At 50.2% G+C, this 23512-nt stretch overlaps 2 protein-coding genes across 4 annotated transcripts in view; one reads left to right on the forward strand and one right to left on the reverse strand.

Moving 5' to 3' along the window:
* Window positions 1–13627, forward strand: part of acp7 (acid phosphatase 7, tartrate resistant (putative)) — a 16556-nt gene extending 2929 nt beyond the window's left edge. For both annotated transcript variants that reach the window (XM_062469688.1, XM_062469689.1), the window contains exons 6-15: window positions 624–721; window positions 5350–5412; window positions 8304–8418; window positions 8517–8630; window positions 9977–10043; window positions 10517–10584; window positions 11660–11731; window positions 12107–12244; window positions 12681–12826; window positions 13081–13627. In XM_062469688.1, coding sequence (XP_062325672.1) covers window positions 624–721; window positions 5350–5412; window positions 8304–8418; window positions 8517–8630; window positions 9977–10043; window positions 10517–10584; window positions 11660–11731; window positions 12107–12244; window positions 12681–12746 — 801 coding nt within the window. In that variant the 3' untranslated portion in view covers window positions 12747–12826; window positions 13081–13627. The remainder of the gene's footprint in view (window positions 1–623; window positions 722–5349; window positions 5413–8303; window positions 8419–8516; window positions 8631–9976; window positions 10044–10516; window positions 10585–11659; window positions 11732–12106; window positions 12245–12680; window positions 12827–13080) is intronic.
* The window catches only part of LOC134026755 (KATNB1-like protein 1), a 35646-nt gene that overhangs the window by 6377 nt on the left and 5757 nt on the right, over window positions 1–23512 (reverse strand). The gene's annotated exons all lie outside the window — the stretch shown is intronic.

Here is a 23512-nt window from a genome sequence, read left to right on the forward strand (position 1 = left end):
AGGCTCTGTGGGGCCACCATGACATTACATGGATGTTCAGCTGTCATCAACATCAGTCAAGACTAGCTAATGTGTTTTCCCTGAAATGGGGAGCAGGATCGCTGTCTTGCACCATTCGTACTTGTACTTTAAAGTAAAGAAAAATGCTGCAAGCTCAAAGCAGACAACCACAGAATTTAATCGCTGTAATTCATGTAATTTCTGTTGGAATGTCTACCTCAGTCCCTAGACTCATTGATATTATAAATAGAAAAACAGAAATAAAGATTCTGTCTGAAAGCTAATCAACGTAAATAGAGAGGACAGCCATTAACCACAGAGTGTTTTTAACATCAGTGGCACTATTTGAATATTTAAGAAATAAGTGGTTCTGGTTTCATGAGGCTGGTTGGGTATGCACAGTGCAGATGGCACATTCCGGAAGTTGTCTGGAAAATGGATGTACCAGATTCTTATAACCAAGTTTGGCTTTAGATCAGTGAATGCAGGAAAAGTCCGCTTTGATCCTGTCAGCAAAAGAGAAGCTACGCTGACATAGTTATATTAAAAAATAAATATGTTAGCCTGGGATAGTATGTGTGTGTGAGTGTGTGCTGCGTAGTGACCAGCTGTTGGTGTTCCAGGATAATGGCAGGATAGGAGATGAGTTTATGAGACAGATTCAGTCCATCGCTGCCTACCTGCCCTACATGACCTGCCCTGGCAACCACGAGTCCTCATAGTAGGTGGAACCTTTACTCACTGATTGTTCTGCCTTACTGTTTGTCTGCCTGTCTGCCTGTCTGTCTGTCAGCCTCTCTCTGCCTGTCTGCCTGCCTGTCTGTCGGCCTCTCTCTGCCTGTCTGCCTGCCTGTCTGTCGGCCTCTCTCTGCCTGTCTGTCTGCCTGTCTGTCGGCCTCTCTCTGCCTGTCTGTCTGCCTGTCTGTCGGCCTCTCTCTGCCTGTCTGTCTGCCTGTCTGTCGGCCTCTCTCTGCCTGTCTGTCTGCCTGTCTGTCGGCCTCTCTCTGCCTGTCTCTCTGCCTGTCTGTTTGCTCATCCTTTTCGCTCTACAGCTCACTCCCTCTCTCCCCTCCCTCTCTCCCCTCCCTCTCTCCTCTCCCTCTCTCACCTCCCTCTCTCCCCTCCCTCTCTCACCTCCCTCTCTCCCCTCCCTCTCTCCCCTCCCTCTCTCACCTCCCTCTCTCCCCTCCCTCTCTCCTCTCCCTCTCTCCCCTCCCTCTCTCCCCTCCCTCTCTCCCCTCCCTCTCTCACCTCCCTCTCTCCCCTCCCTCTCTCCCCTCCCTCTCTCCCCTCCCTCTCTCACCTCCCTCTCTCCCCTCCCTCTCTCACCTCCCTCTCTCCCCTCCCTCTCTCCTCTCCCTCTCTCCCCTCCCTCTCTCCCCTCCCTCTCTCCCCTCCCTCTCTCACCTCCCTCTCTCCCCTCCCTCTCTCCCCTCCCTCTCTCACCTCCCTCTCTCCCCTCCCTCTCTCCCCTCCCTCTCTCCCCTCCCTCTCTCCTCTCCCTCTCTCCCCTCCCTCTCTCCCCTCCCTCTCTCCCCTCCCTCTCTCCCCTCCCTCTCTCCTCTCCCTCTCTCCCCTCCCTCTCTCACCTCCCTCTCTCACCTCCCTCTCTCCCCTCCCTCTCTCCTCTCCCTCTCTCCCCTCCCTCTCTCACCTCCCTCTCTCCCCTCCCTCTCTCCCCTCCCTCTCTCACCTCCCTCTCTCCCCTCCCTCTCTCCTCTCCCTCTCTCCCCTCCCTCTCTCCCCTCCCTCTCTCCCCTCCCTCTCTCACCTCCCTCTCTCACCTCCCTCTCTCCTTTTACTCTCTTGCACACACACTCAAGACCTGTTATTCAGGGCTACGTCGATGATTGATAATGATAATAATCAATAATAATTATAGTGTGTTATAAATAGTTTATACTTCACATCAACAGTGATCAAATATTACTCCTTTTCTGCTCCCTGTTAGCAAATGTTTTGGTGGATTCCACACAGAGCACGCGTGCTGAGTGCTATTATTAGGGTTTGGGCTGAAACCCAGAGCGTGCTTCTCAGTGGTGAAGGGCAGACTGCACAGTATCCATGACCTGCTGCTGTACCGTGAGGACGACTGGAAGCTCAGGAAAAACAATCTGCACGGTTGCAGCAGAGAAACCACAGATTTTCCACTGTAGAAAACAGTATGGTTTGTAGAGAGCTGCAGTATGCCCTGGAGCAGCTGGGGGCTGTTTCCCTCAGAGGCGTCAGGAACCCACCACCAACATCTAAACCAGTGAATGTTCCAGAACACACATGAGCGTCCAGAGTGTCTCATGGTCCCTCAGCTCCCCCCTCCAGATGAACTAGCAGCTCTCTGGAGTGCTGCTAGTTTGTCTTGGTTCTCTTCTTCTGTGTGTCGCACAGGAAGGCTCTGGAGCAGATCACAACTAGTGACTGTATCTGTATTGATGAATATAACCCCACTGTCAAACCAACGCTGGGTTCATATTCCCCATCTCCCACTACGCCATGCCGTGACTGGCGGGCCGTGATTAGAGGCATGCTAACAGTAGTCTGTTTAGCTTGGCCCCACCTCCTGACATAACCTGGAACAGTCTACCTCACCATATCTAAAACCAGCTCTTTACATGCCCGTGTGTCTCAGGGCACCAGGAGGGGGCTGGGGGGCTGGATTAAGGGTTCTTGTTGCGTCTGTTAGGAGTGGCCCTGGCCACCTGACAGGACTGAAGTTTTGGAGCGTGTCAGGTCACAGCTCAGAGCAGCTCCTTGCAGCAGAGCAGCTCCTTGCAGCAGAGATCTGCTTTCTATTAAGTTTCATTTAGACGAATCAAACCATATTAAGCATATCGTATTTAAGTATATCATATCATATGTTCCTCTGTTGTGTCGGACCTTTGTAGTCAACGTAATGTTTTCCGCAACAACTTGACTGTAGATCATCCCTTAGACCTAGGAATAGCCTTTGTATTAGAGCTCTAAATAAAAATAAGTAATGACTACTGTTCAGTTTCCACTGTCCTGGGCCTCCTAAACATCTGTTGCCGTATGAATCTGGGACTGTAAGGCCACCAGCCGTGGAGAGGCTGTAAGGCCCCCTGAACCTACTGGGCCTCACGCCTGCTGGTGCCCTGCTGGTTCCCTGCTGGTTCCCTGCTGGTTCCCTGCCCAACCACAAGATGGGGATGTGCACCTGTGATGTGGGTCTGCTGGCAGGCAGGTGCTGGAGCAGAAGAACACATGCAGCTCCTGAATGCTGTCTGGGATCAGCTACCTCCAAACCAGCCCTGACCATATCCATTTGTGTTTGTTATTACAAACACAGTGTTGGGCTCTGAAAATGTTGATCGGCTAACTCATTGATAAAAACAGAGGGTGCTCACAGCCTAATTTAGGTGCTGCATCTGGATGTAGAGTAGCAAGCTTGTGTTCATCTGAATAATCAGACTTCAAGTGCAGGACTGTATATGCTAACTTAGGACACTACCTGGAAGCCAAATGCCCATTGGCCAGCTTCTGTCACAACCTTGACCATGAAACCCTGACCTGAGCACACACCAGAGAAGATCTCATTAGCTTAATCCCTGTCAAACACACAATCCACCACTAACCCTCTCTTTACTTCTGACCTCTGACCCCAGCCCTCTCTGGTTACCCTAACCTTGCACTGACTGTCATATGACCGTCCAGGTCCCCTGGGGCAAACTGTCTGTTCCCGACCCCGCCCCTCGGGCGTGAACGATGGCCGGACCATCGCACCCCTCCTTCTCACCTTAGTGGAGGGAACATTGGCTTCCACTTTTATGGGGAAATTTAAATCCCCGACCCCATAAAGAAAAAGCACAGGTTCCAGTATTCGTTTGGGACTGCTTTCCTAGAAAGACTTTTCCTTCTTTTCGTTATGTGCTGCATATCAACACCAGTTTGGCCAACTGAAATATTTAGAGACGGGCACTTGTTGGTCAGGAACCTTCTGTCTTACGGGAAGCAGCTCTGTCTGTGTGTGTCCTGGTCCTGAGGTTTTGGCCCAGTGTGTTGGCGTTGATATATGAATAGTAAAGAGGGTTGGTGGGGCAGGGAGGGAGGGTGGGGTGGAGGGTTGGTGGGAGAGGGAGGGTGGTGGTGGTGGGGGTGGGGCAGGGAGGGAGGGTGGGGTGGAGGGTTGGTGGGAGAGGGAGTGAGGGTGGTGGTGGTGGGGGGGGGGGGCTGGGAGGGAGGGTGGGGTGGAGGGTTGGTGGGAGAGGGAGGGAGGGAGGGTGGTGGTGGTGGGGGTGAGGGTGGGGCAGGGAGGGATGGTGGGGTGGAGGGTTGGTGGGAGAGGGAGGGAGGGAGGGTGGTGGTGGTGGGGGGGGGGCTGGGAGGGAGGGTGGGGTGGAGGGTTGGTGGGAGAGGGAGGGAGGGAGGGTGGTGGTGGTGGGGGTGAGGGTGGGGCAGGGAGGGAGGGTGGGGTGGAGGGTTGGTGGGAGAGGGAGGGAGGGTGGTGGTGGTGGTGGTGGGGGGCTGGGAGGGAGGGTGGGGTGGAGGGTTGGTGGGAGAGGGAGGGAGGGAGGGTGGTGGTGGTGGGGGTGAGGGTGGGGCAGGGAGGGAGGGTGGGGTGGAGGGTTGGTGGGAGAGGGAGGGAGGGAGGGTGGTGGTGGTGGGGGTGGGGGTGAGGGTGGGGCAGGGAGGGAGGGTGGGGTGGAGGGTTGGTGGGAGAGGGAGGGAGAGTGGTGGTGGTGGGGGGGGGTTTGGGTAAGGGAGGGAGGGTGGAGGTGAGGGTGGGGCAGGGGCAGGGAGGGAGGGTGGTGGAGGGTTGCCAGAGTGTTTAGGGAGGCTTCAGATGGTCCTTGTTAGGCTGCAGGAGTTCACCAGGATAAGGTTACCTTGTGGCTCAAGGCTAGCTGTGCTTCATACAGGGTTCAAACCCATGCTTAGCTCCTGTCACCACAGCCTGATAGCCTTCTCCTGTGATCGATGGGACTCCTACACATAGGAGAAGCAGGGGAGAAGACACTAGAAAGGTGCCATCGACAGCCAGTTCGAAACAAAATGGCAGGTCCTTAAGTTTCTGGATGAGTGCGTTGTTTTGTACTCTATTGTGTCTAATTTGTAGTCTAAGATTAGGTTTGTTTACGAGCACTGGCAAGCGGACCACAAAATGATAGAGACACGGTCTGTGGTGATAAGTGTGTCGCTAAGATATTCAAGGCATGCAGATTGCATGAGGATGTATGTAGCTTGGTGGTCAGAGTATTGGCTGCAGATCATGGGGTCGCAGGTCATGGGGTCGCAGGTTCAAATCCCTCGCTGTATGTTGCTTTGATGAAAGTGTCGCTGAGTGGAGGACGATGGTTCCGTCACTAACAGGCCTTTTCCTGCTTCTTGTTACAGCAACTTCTCAAACTACAGGAATCGATTCAGCATGCCCGGCCAGACAGAGAGTCTGTGGTACAGGTAGGACAAACACAACGTCTCTCACAAGACAGCGTTTAGTTACTTAGCAGCCTCACGCTACACACACACCTGCTGTAACCATGTGACACAGCCACATATCAGATTTCAAGGAAAACCCTCCTTAACTCCAGGTGTTTGTAATAAGCAGCGAGAGGAAAGAGAGGGTGTTGTGGAGGAGAGTTCTTGTGCCAGGGTCAGGTGCAGATGTCTAGTTCCTCCTACTGTACGCTAGCCGGTAATGAGCTGAGAGCCTCTCCAGGAGAACTGGCCACCGCTCAGAGCTCTGCTCTGAGAGAGCTGCACCGCAGAGAGAGCTCTGCTCTGAGAGAGCTGCACCGCAGAGAGAGCTCTGCTCTGAGAGAGCTGCACCGCAGAGAGAGCTCTGCTCTGAGAGAGCTGCACCGCAGAGAGAGCTCTGCTCTGAGAGAGCTGCACCGCAGAGAGAGCTCTGCTCTGAGAGAGCTGCACCGCAGAGAGAGCTCTGCTCTGAGAGAGCTGCACCGCAGAGAGAGCTCTGCTCTGAGAGAGCTGCACCGCAGAGAGAGCTCTGCTCTGAGAGAGCTGCACCGCAGAGAGAGCTCTGCTCTGAGAGAGCTGCACCGCAGAGAGAGCTCTGCTCTGAGAGAGCTGCACCGCAGAGAGAGCTCTGCTCTGAGAGAGCTGCACCGCAGAGAGAGCTCTGCTCTGAGAGAGCTGCACCGCAGAGAGAGCTCTGCTCTGAGAGAGCTGCACCGCAGAGAGAGCTCTGCTCTGAGAGAGCTGCACCGCAGAGAGAGCTCTGCTCTGAGAGAGCTGCACCGCAGAGAGAGCTCTGCTCTGAGAGAGCTGCACCGCAGAGAGAGCTCTGCTCTGAGAGAGCTGCACCGCAGAGAGAGCTCTGCTCTGAGAGAGCTGCACCGCAGAGAGAGCTCTGCTCTGAGAGAGCTGCACCGCAGAGAGAGCTCTGCTCTGAGAGAGCTGCACCGCAGAGAGAGCTCTGCTCTGAGAGAGCTGCACCGCAGAGAGAGCTCTGCTCTGAGAGAGCTGCACCGCAGAGAGAGCTCTGCTCTGAGAGAGCTGCACCGCAGAGAGAGCTCTGCTCTGAGAGAGCTGCACCGCAGAGAGAGCTCTGCTCTGAGAGAGCTGCACCGCAGAGAGAGCTCTGCTCTGAGAGAGCTGCACCGCAGAGAGAGCTCTGCTCTGAGAGAGCTGCACCGCAGAGAGAGCTCTGCTCTGAGAGAGCTGCACCGCAGAGAGAGCTCTGCTCTGAGAGAGCTGCACCGCAGAGAGAGCTCTGCTCTGAGAGAGCTGCACCGCAGAGAGAGCTCTGCTCTGAGAGAGCTGCACCGCAGAGAGAGCTCTGCTCTGAGAGAGCTGCACCGCAGAGAGAGCTCTGCTCTGAGAGAGCTGCACCGCAGAGAGAGCTCTGCTCTGAGAGAGCTGCACCGCAGAGAGAGCTCTGCTCTGAGAGAGCTGCACCGCAGAGAGAGCTCTGCTCTGAGAGAGCTGCACCGCAGAGAGAGCTCTGCTCTGAGAGAGCTGCACCGCAGAGAGAGCTCTGCTCTGAGAGAGCTGCACCGCAGAGAGAGCTCTGCTCTGAGAGAGCTGCACCGCAGAGAGAGCTCTGCTCTGAGAGAGCTGCACCGCAGAGAGAGCTCTGCTCTGAGAGAGCTGCACCGCAGAGAGAGCTCTGCTCTGAGAGAGCTGCACCGCAGAGAGAGCTCTGCTCTGAGAGAGCTGCACCGCAGAGAGAGCTCTGCTCTGAGAGAGCTGCACCGCAGAGAGAGCTCTGCTCTGAGGGAGCTGCACCGCAGAGAGAGCTCTGCTCTGAGAGAGCTGCACCGCAGAGAGAGCTCTGCTCTGAGAGAGCTGCACCGCAGAGAGAGCTCTGCTCTGAGGGAGCTGCACCGCAGAGAGAGCTCTGCTCTGAGAGAGCTGCACCGCAGAGAGAGCTCTGCTCTGAGAGAGCTGCACCGCAGAGAGAGCTCTGCTCTGAGGGAGCTGCACCGCAGAGAGAGCTCTGCTCTGAGGGAGCTGCACCGCAGAGAGAGCTCTGCTCTGAGAGAGCTGCACCGCAGAGAGAGCTCTGCTCTGAGAGAGCTGCACCGCAGAGAGAGCTCTGCTCTGAGAGAGCTGCACCGCAGAGAGAGCTCTGCTCTGAGAGAGCTGCACCGCAGAGAGAGCTCTGCTCTGAGGGAGCTGCACCGCAGAGAGAGCTCTGCTCTGAGGGAGCTGCACAAAGGAGCTACACATCTGACAAGAGGCTGACATAACACACCATTATGGCCGTTGGCTGAGGCAGTAAGAGGATACCTCCACAGACCACAGCCCTGCAGTGGGAAGGAAGGCCGGCTCTCAGCCCAGGAGAGAGACAGGATGCTGGGCCAAGACCCTCAGCACGTGCTGGGGGAGAGGGCTGTTACCTCCACACAAGGAGACATGGAGGGGATACCTTCCTCTGGGGGAGGGTGGGGACACACCACTGTAGAAACTGTACAGGCCAGCCACAGGGAAGGAGTGCCACGTGCAGACACCGGTCTTGGTCCTGGTCTGGTCCTGGTCCTGGTACTTCTCTGGTCTGGTCCTGGGAGCTCAGAGTTCAGAGCCGCAATCACACACACTGACCCCAGTAAACAAGCTATCATGCAGTCATGTTAGTCAATGTTTGTGAGATCAGTTGCTAACAAACAGAGATTATTGCGGAGCAACAGAATGACATAATTAAGCTGGGCACAGCATCAAATAACAGTTTTCTATGCCAATACCTGCTGAGGTTTAGTACAACTGGCAGTTTCAGGGCAGTCTGACTGGAAATGATGTCACACAAGATAGGATGAACCTCTGCTTCCACCCAGAGGTTAGTCTCCTCTCTAGTCGAGAAGGTTGATCTTTGTAATGTTGTATGTCTGCAGCTGGAACATAGGACCAGCCCACATCATCTCCCTCTCTACAGAGGTGTACTTCTACCTCTCCTACGGCCAGGAGCTCATCTTCAGGCAGTACGCCTGGCTGAAGATGGACCTTGAGGTTCCCTCACTCACTCACTCACTTTCATTATAGTCTCTCTCTCACTCACACACTCACACACACACACAGACTTCATTCTTGTTGTTGTGTCTCCTCAGGAAGCTAACAAGCCAGAGAACCGCGCGGCTCGTCCCTGGATCATCACGATGGGACACAGACCCATGTACTGCTCTGACGACGACCAGGATGACTGCACCAAGTTTGACAGCTTTGTACGTACTGCCCAGAGCAGCCCCACTGCCCAGAACAGCCACGCTGCCCAGAGCAGCCCCGCTGCCCAGAGCAGCCCCCCTGCCCAGAGCAGCCCCGCTGCCCAGAGCAGCCGCACTGCCCAGAGCAGCCCCACTGCCCAGAGCAGCCCCCCTGCCCAGAACAGCCCCGCTGCCCAAAGCAGCCCCCCTGCCCAGAGCAGCCCCGCTGCCCAGAGCAGCCGCACTGCCCAGAGCAGCCGCACTGCCCAGAGCAGCCCCGCTGCCCAGAGCAGCCGCACTGCCCAGAGCAGCCCCGCTGCCCAGAGCAGCCCCACTGCCCAGAGCAGCCCCGCTGCAACTGACAGTACACAGGAAGACTGACAACAGCACAGCAATAGCTATCAGACCACACTAGAGTTGACCTCCCCAGCACCAGGTCTTACACGTGAGATGTGGATGATTAAAAAGCCTGTCCTTGTGTGTGTGTGTGTGTGTGTGTGTGTGTGTGTGTGTGTGTGTGTTGGTCTGCAGCCTCTCCTGGGAGTGTTTTGGTCAGCCACGGTGCAGAAGGCCAGAGCTCCTGCAGGCTGCAGATCACCACAGTGCTGCCAGGGAGACAGGGACAGACATGTTACCAGCCAGGAGGTAGAGCAGTCTCACCCTGTCTCCAGCCACTCAGCCCCCCCCCTCCCACACACACACACACACACTGTTTGTCCATATGTTTGTAAATTCCAACCAAATCCTGCTAAAAACTGATGGGAAACCTTTAACAACAACAAAATCACAGAAATAAGAATCTACATAGTATAACATTTCCTTTATATATGTACTGTTTGTACATACATAACGGGGCCCTAAATCACATATGGTGTAAATCATCCTGGAATCGTATCTGGCCAGGTATCGTTAGGACATTGCAGCTGTACAAAGCAAGCCTTGGCTGTGTTACGTAATGACTTGAGCAGAGTTAGTTCTCCCCTGCGTGGCCTGCCTCAGTGATGGCCGACAGCTTGAGGCTTTCAGGAACACACGGGACAGCATGGTCAGCTGCATGGTCTGCTGTCAGACCTGGTGTCTGGGGGGGACAGGGGGGGGGACAGGGGGGGGACAGGGGTGGGGACAGGGGTGGGGACAGGGGGGGGACAGGGAGTGTTTGACAAGATGCTTTAAGAAGGTTCAAGATGTTTTTAGACCCTCAAAGAAGGGTCAGACCTTTAATTCCAGTGCATGCACTCTCTTCCTCTCTCTCCCTCTTCCTCTCTCTCCCTAACTCCCTCCCGCATCTTTATCTTTCTTCTCTCTCCCTCTCCTTCTCTTTTCTCTCTCCCTCTGTCTCCCTCCCTCATCTCTCTCTCCTCTCCCAGGTCAGACAGGGGCGGAAGGACATGAGCCCACCGGCCCCTGGTCTGGAGGATCTATTCTACCTGCACGGTACTGGTCCAGTTTGATGACCTCAAACACCAGCCCCAAACACTCATGGCTGTCACACTTAAAGATCTGACATACCAACGTCTTAGCACACGCAGAGAAAACCAAACACATCCTTTATTACAACAGCAGACGTCTGGCTTGGCCGGCATCCCAACAGCCCTTATCCAAATTTTTTCATGTATCCCATTTCTCCAAGTTGTTTGTTGCTGTCGGAGTACTTCTGGAGCAGGGAGCAGCTTGGGGAGTGCTTATCTAAAGTGTTCAGAAATTAGTGGAAAATCTGTTGGTGGGCAGAGGATGAGAGAGCCAAGTGTCATCCATCCAGCTTCACCTCTGGCCTGAAAGAGACCCACACAAGGACTTCTGTTCTCAGTATAACTTCAGTATAACTTCAGTATAGCCGCATGTCAGATGTCTGTAGCATGAGGCATGTGCAGGTAGGGATGATGACCCGGGAGGTGCCTGTGTTGCAGGGGTGGACGTGGAACTGTGGGCCCATGAGCACACGTACGAGAGGCTATGGCCCGTCTACGGTGACAAGGTCAGCTCCAGGGCTCTCTCCTCCTCTCTCCTCTTCTCCTCTCTTCTCTTCGTCTCTCCTCCCTCCTCTCTCCTCTCTATCTCTCCTCCTCTCTCCTCTTCTCCTCTCTTCTCTTCGTCTCTCCTCCCTCCTCTCTCCTCTCTTCTCTTCGTCTCTCCTCTTCTCCTCTCTTCTCTTCGTCTCTCCTCCCTCCTCTCTCCTCTCTATCTCTCCTCCTCCCTCCTCTCTCCTCTCTATCTCTCCTCCTCTCTCCTCTTCTCCTCTCTTCTCTTCGTCTCTCCTCCCTCCTCTCTCCTCTCTATCTCTCCTCTCTATCTCTCCTCCCTCCTCTCTCCTCTCTATCTCTCCTCCTCTCTCCTCCCTCCTCTCTCCTCTCTATCTCTCCTCCTCTCTATCTCTCCTCCACTCTCCTCTCTATCTCTCCTCCTCTCTCCTCCCTCCTCCCTCCTCTCTATCTCTCCTCCTCTCTCCTCTCTCCTCTCTATCTCTCCTCCTCTCTATCTCTCCTCCTCTCTCCTCTCTATCTCTCCTCCTCTCTCCTCTCTCCTCTCTATCTCTCCTCCTCTCTCCTCTCTATCTCTCCTCCTCTCTTCTCCTCTCTCCTCTCTATCTCTCCTCCTCTCTCCTCTCTCCTCCCTCCTCTCTCCTCTCTATCTCTCCTCCTCTCTCCTCTCTCCTCCCTCCTCTCTCCTCTCTATCTCTCCTCCTCTCTCCTCTCTCCTCCCTCCTCTCTCCTCTCTATCTCTCCTCCTCTCTCCTCTCTCCTCCCTCCTCTCTCCTCTCTATCTCTCCTCCTCTCTCCTCTCTATCTCTCCTCCTCTCTCCTCTTCTCCTCTCTTCTCTTCCTCTCTCGTCCCTCCTCTCTCCTCTCTATCTCTCCTCCTCTCTCCTCCTGTCCTATCACCACTCCATGTTGAACATAGAAAGATTTTGGAATTAGTAATATTTTTTCCAGAGAAATCTCTCCTTCACTCCTTCTTTCTCTCTCTCCCTTCCTCCCTCCCTCTCTCTCCCTCTCTCCCTCCCTCTCTTTCTCTCCCTCTCCCTCTATCTCCCTCCCTCTCTCTCTCCCCAGGTACTGAACGGGAGCTCTGATCAGCCGTATGTGAACCCCAAGGCTCCTGTCCACATCATCACAGGCTCTGCTGTAAGTTTACCGCAGCACCAAATGCAGACTTTTCTCACGTCCATCATCCACATACCAATACTATGAGCCATCATCCCCTGGACAATCCCTGTATGAGAATGTAAACATGCTGATGACCTGTCCAGTGACACACACACAGACACACATACACGCACACAGACACGCACACACACAGACACTCACACACACAGACACACACAGCAGACAGACACACAGACACGCACACACACAGACACACACACAGACACAGACACACACACAGACAGGAGGGGTGTTGAACCTTCTGGTCTCTCCAGGGAGGAGGGGTGTTGAACCCTCTGGTCTCTCCAGAGAGGAGGGGTGGGGACTGATGGTGGTGGACTCTTTGGTCTCCAGGGCTGCAGAGAGAAGCACGACCAGTTCAACCCCAACCCTAAAGACTGGAGCGCCTTGCGCAGCACGGACTACGGTTACACCCGCATGCAGGTGGTCAACAACACACACCTGTACCTGGAGCAAGTGTCAGACGACCAGGTGAGAGGACATACACTGCGCACACACACACTACAAGCACACGCACACTCACACTCTGCACACGCACACAGATACTGCACACACACACACACAGATACTGCACACACACACACACACACACACAGATACTGCACACACACACACACACACACACAGATACTGCACACACACAGATACTGCACACACACACACACACAGATACTGCACACACACACACACACACACACACAGATACTGCACACACACAGATACTGCACACACACACACACACACAGATACTGCACACACACACACAGATACTGCACACACACACACACAGATACTGCACACACACACACACACACACAGATACTGCACACACACACACACACACAGATACTGCACACACTGCAGAAACAGCTGCTTCCTCCCTGACCATGCTGTTCATGTGTTCCAGCATGGCCAGGTGATCGACAGCATCTGGGTGGTGAAGGACAAGCATGGCTCCTCAGCCTGGTTCTGAATCGCTCTCCAGCCCAACCCAACGTCTCCACTCCGGAAACGCACTTTTAATAACCCAATCATGCTGTTGAACACTGCACTTTAACCCTTGTGTTATCTTCGGGTCGTTCTGACCCATCAGCCGTGTGACCCACCGTCGTATTGCGACAACTTTACCGCATACAAAAACAAAGTGAAGCATTTTCTTTTAACCGTTGGGCTGTCTCAGACCCCCCACATTGCGAAGGTTAAAAGAAAATTATTTTTATTTGTTTTTGTATTGGGTAAAATTGGGTAAACACAACGATGGTTCGTTATGAACCTTTGGGTCATGTGACCCGAAGGCAGCACGAGGGTTAACTCCTATCAGAGCAATCAGGAGACTGTGATTCCCCAAGAATATAAAAGCTTATTATACACTGTGGTTGATGTTCACCCAGAGCTCTTTTGTAATAAGGTCCATATGTTTATTATTGTGGAGGAGAGGTCAGAGGAAACTGCTTACATTCACATTGTTTGCTGTACTTTAGGAAACAGGAAATTTGTAATTCCCCAAATCATGATGGAATGGATGAATCAGTTGGACCCAGTTGGAAATCTGAAGACCTCTCTATCTTCTCCAACAATGCTATCACAATTCCATGAACCTTAAAAAGCTGTATGCCAACAGACTTTAACCTGATCAGGAACCTCTGTTTTAATGTTTTTCTATGTCTTCTTTCATGTGTGTCAGAACGGGACCAACAGACTTTTTATAATCCAGTAAATAGGAATAGGAATGTTAATGGCACTACAGCTCTGCTGTCTGTGAATGCTGTGTTATAAATAGTGCACCTCAAATCTGTAGCTGTATTTGTAATGAGCCTCAATAAATTCTGCTGCTGCTTTTTTACCTTTATTTAACCAGGCAAAGATCATTAAGAACAAATTCTTATTTACAGTGATGGCCTGGCAAAAAGCACAAGCTTTTTGAGGGAGATTGGAAGGGGGGGGGAAATCAGGTTAAAAAGCACAACGTCACACAACCACAGCAGTACAGACATACAGCAGTACAGACACACAGCAGTACAGACATACAGAAAAAAAACAAGCTAAAAAAACAACTCCAAAAAACAAGCAGGTTAAACAAAGCAGGGTATTGTAACATATGGGGTCAGGGGGGTGAAAAATGTTAAAAGCACAAAGCAAGACACAGAGATTATTTACAACAACCACAAGCAAGACACAGACTGACACTGGCAGGTATGAACAAAGGATACAGGCAGGCAACATAAGTACAACAGGAGGACAAACTAGCAGTTGGCAACAGACAAAAGACAAACCATGGGGATGAATAGATAACAAGATACTGAGGGGAGGGGTTAAAAGGTGAGAAAGCATTAACAGGGTTCAGTGAGGATGCGTGAAATGGTTTCTTTGAAGGCAGGGATGGAAATGAATTTGTCCAGTTTGAGGTGTTTTTGCAGAGCATTCCAGTCAGAGGCGGCAGCGGACTGAAATGATGCAAGACCAGTTCTGCTGCCAGCGTGTTCCTGTAGAAGCAATGCTTCACAGCCAGAGAACTCAGCCTAACTTAGCCTACTGGGCTCCAGTAACCCCAGACCAGCCAGCCTAACTCTGGGCTCCAGTAACCCCAGACCAGCCAGCCTAACTCTGGGCTCCAGTAACCCCAGACCAGCCAGCCTAACTCTGGGCTCCAGTAACCCCAGACCAGCCAGCCTAACTCTGGGCTCCAGTAACCCCAGACCAGCCAGCCTAACTCTGGGCTCCAGTAACCCCAGACCAGCCAGCCTAACTCTGGGCTTGTATTTGTATACTGTGATTAGTGACCACATTAATAAATCCTACAAAGCGGGACTGTTTTCACGGTCAATCATCCAGCTGTAATATACAACACATCAGAGAACAGTACAATATCTCTTCTTTAAAGAGAGGGGAGGTGACTTTCTGTGCAGTTAATAAGTGTCACGTGTTGTACACGTGTCTTTGTCGCTGACTTCATGTGACTTTCAGCAAGCAAAAGAGAAAAAGATTGATCGCAATCCAGGAAAAAAAAGGGCAGAGAGAAAATAACATGTCAGTTCACATCGCACGCCTGTTTCTGAAATACAATGTCCTTATTACCGCTGACGGGTGGGACACAGCAGGTTTGCGGCCTTGAGTTCAAAGGTCTTTGTTGACAGAAATCAGTCTTCCTTTTTTTTATGGGGCCCTGTATTTTCAACAAACAATACCTTGTTATGCCTCACTAAACAGGACATTGTGAAAACCAAGGATGGAAATAGCTTTGGTGAGAAAACGGGAGCCATTAACATCGCCAACCTGTTTTATGTACTTTGTACAATCTGTCTGTTAAAATATGTTGTACATGTGTCTCTATCCATTTCCACCTCAGCAGAAGCAGTTTAACACCAGGGTTAAGCCTGAGCCCTTCTGGCCCCTCCCAGCCAGCGTGGTGTCGTAGCGTGAGAGAGGTGGACGGGATGCTGGCCCACTAAGATACTCGTCAATGAGGCACAGGAAGTGAAAGGATCTCCTTGCTGTTTGGTTAGGCTCAAATAAACCAACCAGATTGTGACTTGTTATCCCTCGTAGTGCTGGGCTGCAGGAACAGGACTGACTCAGCGTTAACGTGATAGTGAGGGACAACGGGCTCTGTTGTCAGGCCTGTCCACGGACCCTGCACAGGCCTGGGGGCTGTCCACGGACCCTGCACAGGCCTGGGGGCTGGATCCTCATCTCTCACCAGGACTTGGATTGTCACTGGGGTCTTGACTTGAGACATCTTTAGCCTAACGTTTCGTCTGTCCTAGAGGGGTTCACACTCCAACAGGAGGGATGGAACCAGATACACCACATGAGAAGACTGAGAAGCAAATGTCTTCCCCACTACTGAAAACAATCAGACCAGGCCTCTTCAGGCCTCTTCATAGAGCAGCCTCAGGCCTCTTCAGAGAGCGGAGAGAGGGGTTTATCCAGGGTGATCTCCTGTCCGTGTGTTGAGACTGGGATGTGAGTTTAATGACTTCAAGCTTTTTGGTGTTGTTCTTCTGGGTGACTTCTTCAGTCCAGAGGCCCACTATGCATCACTTCGACAGACCGCATGGCCACTGTTCTGGAACTATCTTTCTCCTCAGCCCACTACAAAGCAACGGCCTGGTATGCGCGGCACATCTCCGACATTCTCTCCTCTTAATAAGAATCCCACTGACTCGCAGGATCCTGGAACATCTCAGCACGAACGCTTTGAAACGTCGACCTCCGTGCTAAATCTGAAACGGACTCGTCTGCTGGCGGAACGAAGAGAGGACAGGCTGCGAGCACCGCGCGACGCGTGTTCAAATACTAAACACATTTCTTCACTGGGAAGAGACGGTGAGAGGATTGCAAAGCGAGGCGGTTTTAATGAAAACAGTTTATTATCCTAGAGGTTGTGTGAGGTACGCACGGTCATGTGTGTGTGGATGTGTGTGTGAGTGTGTGTTTGTGGATGTGTGTGTGTGTGGATGTCAGTGAGTTGAGAGAAAGAAGAAGATTGTCTAGGGCCCATGCACGCTGCTTTCTATTAAATCAAGCTGCATGTAGAAAGCCTGACCTTTAACCTCTCTGCGTGTTGTGAGAAAGGCAAAATCGGAAGTTGTTTCCAACTTTGCAATTATAGTGAAGATCCTTCACAGATGGTTGTTTCCACACAGTTCAGTCCACAGAGACATGACAGTGCAGCTCCAACATAGACAGGAGCTTTGACTATCAAAGCACATGCAATCATCCCCCCATCCTGGTCTGTTATGGATCAGGGAAACATTACTTTAGTTGTTGGACAATCAAATTGAACCCAAGCGCAACAAGAACCATTAGAGGAGCCCCATTATCATTTGCCACAGGCAGGTTAATAGGATAACAGGAAGTGCCTGCCCCCAGTACAGCCCTTTAGACGAGCTGGAGGCTCGTACTGTAGTTAACTATGGAGCCCTTTGTGACAGTTCCTGTAAAAAGAGATCTACAAATACAAAATTGGATTAGATTTGATTGTGGATGGACAATCATTTCTAGTAACAGTCCAAAACAGAGCTGAGTTATTTGAGATGGTCTCTGCCTCTGCTGGGGTGCAGGAGGTCGACACCGGGCCTTGCACCATCACATCACAGAAAAAAGGTTCCGGGATTGATTCCTGCATGGAGCACTGTTGGCATATTCTCCCCAAAAATGAACAGAACAGGTCTGTACGGTGGACACAGCGTCACGAGTGTGTGTGTCATGCTGAGAAACATCTCTTCTACAAGAGGAGCAGTTGATGAATGTTTAGTGGATTGTAAAGAGGAGAGTAAACAAGTCAATGCATTAAGAGCAAACACATAATCAGTGATTACCAAGTTTACTTGTTCCCATTTGGAAGTAAACGCTAAATAATGCCAAATAATGCAGTAATACTGTAATTATGATTAACAGCACATGAATGTAACAGTGCTTCAGAGTCCTAAGAGAGACTCCTGGCCAGGACATAACTGCTCTATTCATTCTGCAGCTTCTCTCAGGGCTCTGTAATGCCTGCAGAAATAAGTGACCTGGCTCAGACAAACTGCCTGGCCAAGCTGGCTCCTGGATCCAGAATGCTGCTGCAGGACAATGTCCACATTGTTATGCCCACCATGGACTTAATGTTGCAAAGTAAATTTATTGTAAAAGAAAGCGACATTCTTCTAACTTTTTCTGAGATTTTATAACCTATAAAGTTTGCGTTCACAGATATTTACTTTATGATCGTCCACACCCTGTCAACTCCCCTGTTTTACCCGACAATGTTCTTGAAATGGCCCAAATTATTTTGATACGTGAAACGGCATAAACAGCCACATGCATGTTCTAGAGGCTAGTTTATCCATACGTGCCTTCATATATCTGAAGCTTGATGTCCCAGTCCTGTTACATCTGAAGCTTGATGTCCCAGTCCTGTTACATCTGAAGCTTGATGTCCCAGTCCTGTTACATCTGAAGCCAGATGTCCCAGTCCTGTTACATCTGAAGCTTGATGTCCCAGTCCTGTTACATCTGAAGCTTGATGTCCCAGTCCTGTTACATCTGAAGTGAGTTCTGTTCTGTGGCAAAAAGTCTGTGTCTCCTGGGGCTACAAGCAGCTAACTGCTGTCCCTCCCTGCACCTCAGGCCTCAGGGTTAACACTCCAGGAGGGAAAACATGTCCAGGATGATGAGGATGTGATCCGCGTCAGGTTACTACTACCACCTAGGTTACTGTCGAGTTCAGGACTGTGTGAGGGTGAATGGTCCAGTGTTGTAGAGGCTGATAGGAAACCTCCATCTCTACCAGAGATCTGAGCACGACAGAGGAGATCTACTCTGCCAGGCTGGGACAGAGAGGGTCACACCATCCCCCTTCATGAGTCTCATATTTGAAAGCCATTTAGATAGGAATGACCCGATAAAGTGTTGGTGACTAGAGTACTGTAAGAGAACAAACCACAAAGCGAGCCCTGAGGAACCAGCCATGCCCCAGGGAGAGTGTCTGAAACCTGGACTAGACGCTCACAGCTCCTCAAAACAGGAAACGTTAGAGAGTTGTCACAACCACAAGGCCTTTGCTGCTGGAAGCTCTACAGCAAAGCTACTTTCTGACACATCTTACCTGTCTTTACGGACCCAGGAGAGCCCACCAGGGGCTCCAGAGCCGTGAAAGTGTTGACAGAGACTAAAATGACACCAGGCTTGAGGGAGGTTTCAACACTTCATTCTTAATGGGTGAGGCCTTGTTGACGGGGGTTCAATTACATCTCTGTTTGACATGTTTATAATCCTCATGCTGATTCTCAGAATCAAATTCAATTAGTTTTGTCTTCTCAAGCAATGTTTCAGAGGGCTTCACAGACGCCCACAGAACTGCAAATAACCGACCTAAAACCCCCAAAGAAGACTAGGAAAAACTCCCAAGATAACTCTGGGAAAATTTGAAAGCTATGCCAGGTAACTCCCAAGATAACTCTGGGATGTCAAAGCTGTCCAAGAGGAAAGCAAACATTCTTCAAACCCTCATCCTTCTCCTGAGGTCGTCAGAACAGCAAACTTGCCACTTTCTGACAGTCTGTGGGTGACAGGGATGGGTTGTCAGATGAACCCTAACCCAAACCCTAACCCAGACACACAGCCTGTCTGTAGGCCCAGACCCAGGCTAACAGCCACACACAGCCTGTCTGTAGGCCCAGACCCAGGCTAACAGACCCAGGCTAACAGACCCAGGCTAACAGACCCAAGTTTACAGACTCATGCTAACAGACAGACAAGAGAAGCAGGGGCTTGTGGAAGTTGCTCCAACTTTTACATACTAGGAAGAGGCTGTGAAGGTAATTATCATTTAAATGTCGGTGCATTTTTGTGTGTGTAACCGCATCACCTTCTTGACCAAGGTGGTGGAGATGTTTGGGGAGGTTTTTGGATCCACAGGAAGGAGTGACGTGGATCTCCAGTGGACCAGGATCGTCCTCTCAACCACAGGAACACAGATGTCGGGCGTCTGGATGAAGGTATTTGAAGAATGTGCCTGACAACAACAGGAGTATTTGTCATTAGAGCATGTGGGTCTTAGGTCCTGTGACATGACCAGGGCCTGTCTAGCCAGACCAAAACAGACAGGTCTCGTAAGATATGTCTTGATGTCTAGACCAGGTTGCTTACATTAGCCCTGGCTGTCTAAGCAGGGCCTGGCCAGATTACTTTGACAAAGCTATCAAGTATTTTCAAACGTTTTGATTGTTGTTCATTGAAGATTCTTCAGTGTTGAGTCACTTGGGACAGATGATTATCAATCTCAAATACATAATTTTGTGGTGATTTCCAGCTAAATTTGATGAGTTCTTCCAACTCTTTCCAACTTCCAACTGTAACTGTTAAGCACGTCTTGGCACACCCGGACGTGACATTACGAACACAGAAGTAGGAACCAGCTTTGTTCTGCAGCTATGGCCTACGCCTGCTACAGAAATGCTACATATATAAATATGAAAATGACATAGATACAAGAGTTCTCTTTCAAGTTTAATTTTTAAATATGCAGTTTCACGATAAGAGAAACACGTTTCTGGACAGCTCCTTCATGAGGGAGTGAAACCTACATCAACACTGCTGAATTACTGTACGTTCACACTAAGCACTTTCATCTGATGATTGATTTGAGCTGAAGCAGGCAGATTGGAACCAATCTTCTTCTAGCAGGAAGCAGTAGTGGCCAGAGGGTGAGTGAAGGGCCGCAGACTGAGAACCTAACTGGCCATGCTGACAGCAACCTGGGGAGGCTGTAGTGGTCCAGAACTCTGAGGAGAGGAGCTGGGGGGGGTAATGGTTGAGGAGAGGAGAAGAGGAGGAAGAGAGGAGGAGAGGGGAGCAGGGTGAGGGTTGAGGAGAGGAGGAGGAGGAGGAGGAGAGGGGGGGAGGAGGAGAGAGGGAGGAGGAGAGGAGAAGGAAGAGAGGAGGAGGAGGAGGAGAGGAGGAAGAGAGGGGGGGAGGAGAGGGGAGCCGGGTGAGGGTTGAGGAGATGAGGAGGAAAGGGGGTGGAGATGAGAGGAGAAGAGGAAGAGAAGGGGGGAGGAGGAGAGAGGGAGGAGAGGAGGAAGAGAAGGGGAGGAGGAGAGGAGGAGGAGAGGGGGGGGAGGAGAGGAGGAGGAGGGGGAGAGGAGAGGAGGAGGAGAAGGTGGAAAAGAGGAGGAGTAGAGGGGGGGAGGAGAGGAGGAGTAGAGGGGGGGAGGAGAGGAGGAGGAGAGGGGGGGAGGGTTACCAGCGTCAGGAAGGAGTCGTGTGAGACAGTCCTTCTATCCAGCACTTCAACTTCTCTGTTAGTTTTACTGTAAACTGAAACCGATGGGGTTACACGACTGTGCCTCCAACGAGACTCAGAACTGTTTATCCTGCCGCCTGACCTGTTCCGTTTCTTTCCACCCTGTCATCTCTACTCAGCCCTGCGGCAGAGACAGAGAGCAGCAGGGCTGGAACCTGACGGAAAGCGCTCATGTTTTGTTAAAGTAGTTAATTGGTGTTGGGTCTTGACAATTACCTTACACATTTTGGGAAATACATTTGCTTGTTTGATTGATTTGTCCTCCCCAGAAGTTCTTACCAGTCAGCAGAGTACAGTAGCCTGGCTCTGCCCTCCTACGTACTTCTGCTCAATTTTATTTTTGCTTCTGTACATAGGTCTGGCCATGAGGTACGTAAGTCAGATTTTTCAGGTTGATTTTTCTACCGGCGAATCAGCGAACAGAGGGAGTGGCTGAGAATGATGACGTTGATGTCGAGCGCTAGTTTGGGTTGTAGTTCCGTAATGGCGGCGTAGAAAGATGCACGCAAACCCATTCGGTCCGTTGTGGCAACGCTGCCGAATATCCAACAGCTAAAGCCGGAGCAAAAACACGTTTTGCTGAGTTTTGTTGGTGGCCATGATGTTGTGGCCCTCCTCCCCACGGGGTTCGGGAACAGTTTGATTTTCCTGCTACGGCAGCTAGCTCTGTTACAGTAGTGGTGAAGGAATTGGCTAAGGCGAACGCTAGCGATTGGTTATGGCAGATCAGAGTGGCTCTGGGCAGATCCAATAGTTTTAAACTTCAACAGAGTACCCGCCTACAAGGAAGTCAACGCTTGTCAATGGAGCGAGGCCAGACTCTCTATACAAATGCAATGTACGAGAGTCTGATTAGGACCAGGCTAAGAGTACACCTGCTGACCACCTGAATTTACAAATACTACTCTACTCTCAAAATGTTGTATATATATAATAATGTATTCATTTTGGCACTTTTTACTTGGAGGGCCGTACAGAGGGGAACAGCCTGAAGCTGGGGTCTGGATTCTGATCCCTTCCAGATCTTGGCTGGTCGGAGAGACAGTTCAAGCTCTGATATTTTCAGAGACTAGACAAGTATTTATTAAAATAGGTCTACCACAGATTCCACCAAGATCTGGAGGATTTCCACTGTGAAACAGGTTGTGAATGGTAATCATAAAAAAGTAAATCTAAGTATATTAAGAATATTTCCATGCATGAAACTGAAGAAACATTATATATGCTCTCCATGTGTGTATTGAAATTTGTTCCAATAAAAATAAATGTAGTACCAGAGATGGCAAAAGTACACACATCCTTCACTCAAGTAGAAGTAGAAGATACTCATGTTTAAAAAGACTGGTAAAAGCTTGAGTACTGACTACGCTTTTTCACTCAAGTTTAAGTAAAGAAGTGTGGGCTCTGACATATAGGCCCTACTTACAGTTTTTCACAATTGCTAAAACACATTTCTTGAAACAGTCACCCATTTTCTCAAAACTGTAAACACAAAACCTCATCTTCAAGCACTATTTACAAAACCACTGAATCCTCTTGCAAAATGAATCTTTCGCCTCAAAACAGATTTACCTGTGCTCAAAATCAAACACTGCTCTCAAATCATAAACAAAGTGATCAAAATGATATACACTATCAAGCAGTCAGTAAACAATACACAAAAAAATAGAAAACACATTGTTCGAAACATATAGTTCTCAGGGAGAAGTAATTTTTACGTAATCTCAAAACAAATTTCATATTTATCCGTCATTGTCTTTTGATGAACAAAAACATCATCATATCATAGTAGCTCAAATTGATCAGAAATTACTACTCTGGTTTGCTCTTTGCAATTGCTTTGTTCTTTGTCCTCCTTTTACCCCTATACAGTACTGTACCCTGCATCTCACTACTCACAACTCACTCTTGTTCTTTGTTGATATGAACCTGCAACCAGTCAAAATCTATTGAGCAGTCAGTACTGTTACTGTAACAAATGGAAAGCACAATGTTCAGGGCCATACAATTTGTTCATTGTACAGTATACAGCCTACAATGCACTGTACTATAGTATACAATACTGAAAGGGACAAAAATCAAAGGAGTAAACACGTGATCAATGTGCTTCTTCTTGTCTTTGGGCTGGGTTAGGCCAGAGCACTTTGTCGACATCACAAGCAATATTTTCCCACCTTCAACAACCTGTTTGCTCTCTGAACTGGCATATATTGGTTGTGTCACATCATTTGAAACAAGTGAAATCAATTTTGAGTGGTTGTGTTTAGTCAATGACATGTTTTCTCTATTTGTATTTGATTGTTGCCATTTGTGTTTACCAGTATGGATGACATGTGCATTAGAGTGCAGAATATGTTTTAAAAATGAGAATGTGTTTCGAGTTTTGCTGAACAGTCTAAGTGAGATCAGCAAATTGTGTTTTACCATGTGAAATGGTTTAAGCTATTGACAACAGACAGGCACAATTAGCTACATGAGTTCAGGCAACTGAGAACTTTGTTCAGCCAATGGGTTTTAGTGTTTTAGCAATTGAGAAAAACTGTAAGTAAAAAGTAGCCATTACTACTGCATGTTTTAGTGTCACGCTAGACCTCACATCATATTAATACATTAATACAAAAAGACAATATTGAAAATATTTTTTCATCCTTTAGAAGAAAAAAAGGCTACCAAGGGTTTGCAACCTTCAAACCTTTTTCTCAAAGATATGTTTTCAACCTTCCTTTTTTGAAGAGAGAGAGAGAGAGAGAGAGAGAGAGAGAGAGAGAGAGAGAGAGAGAGAGAGAGAGAGAGAGAGAGAGAGAGAGAGAGAGAGAGAGAGAGAGAGAGAGATAAAGGAGGTGAAAGAGGAAGATAAGTAAAAAGAGAGGGTTGAACAAAAGGATAGCAAAGAAAAACATGACGGTGCAAATTCAAAATCCAACTTCTGGAGCTGATTTAAGACTTCC

This window comes from Osmerus eperlanus, chromosome 9, assembly GCF_963692335.1.
Source record: "Osmerus eperlanus chromosome 9, fOsmEpe2.1, whole genome shotgun sequence".
NCBI lineage: Eukaryota > Metazoa > Chordata > Actinopteri > Osmeriformes > Osmeridae > Osmerus > Osmerus eperlanus.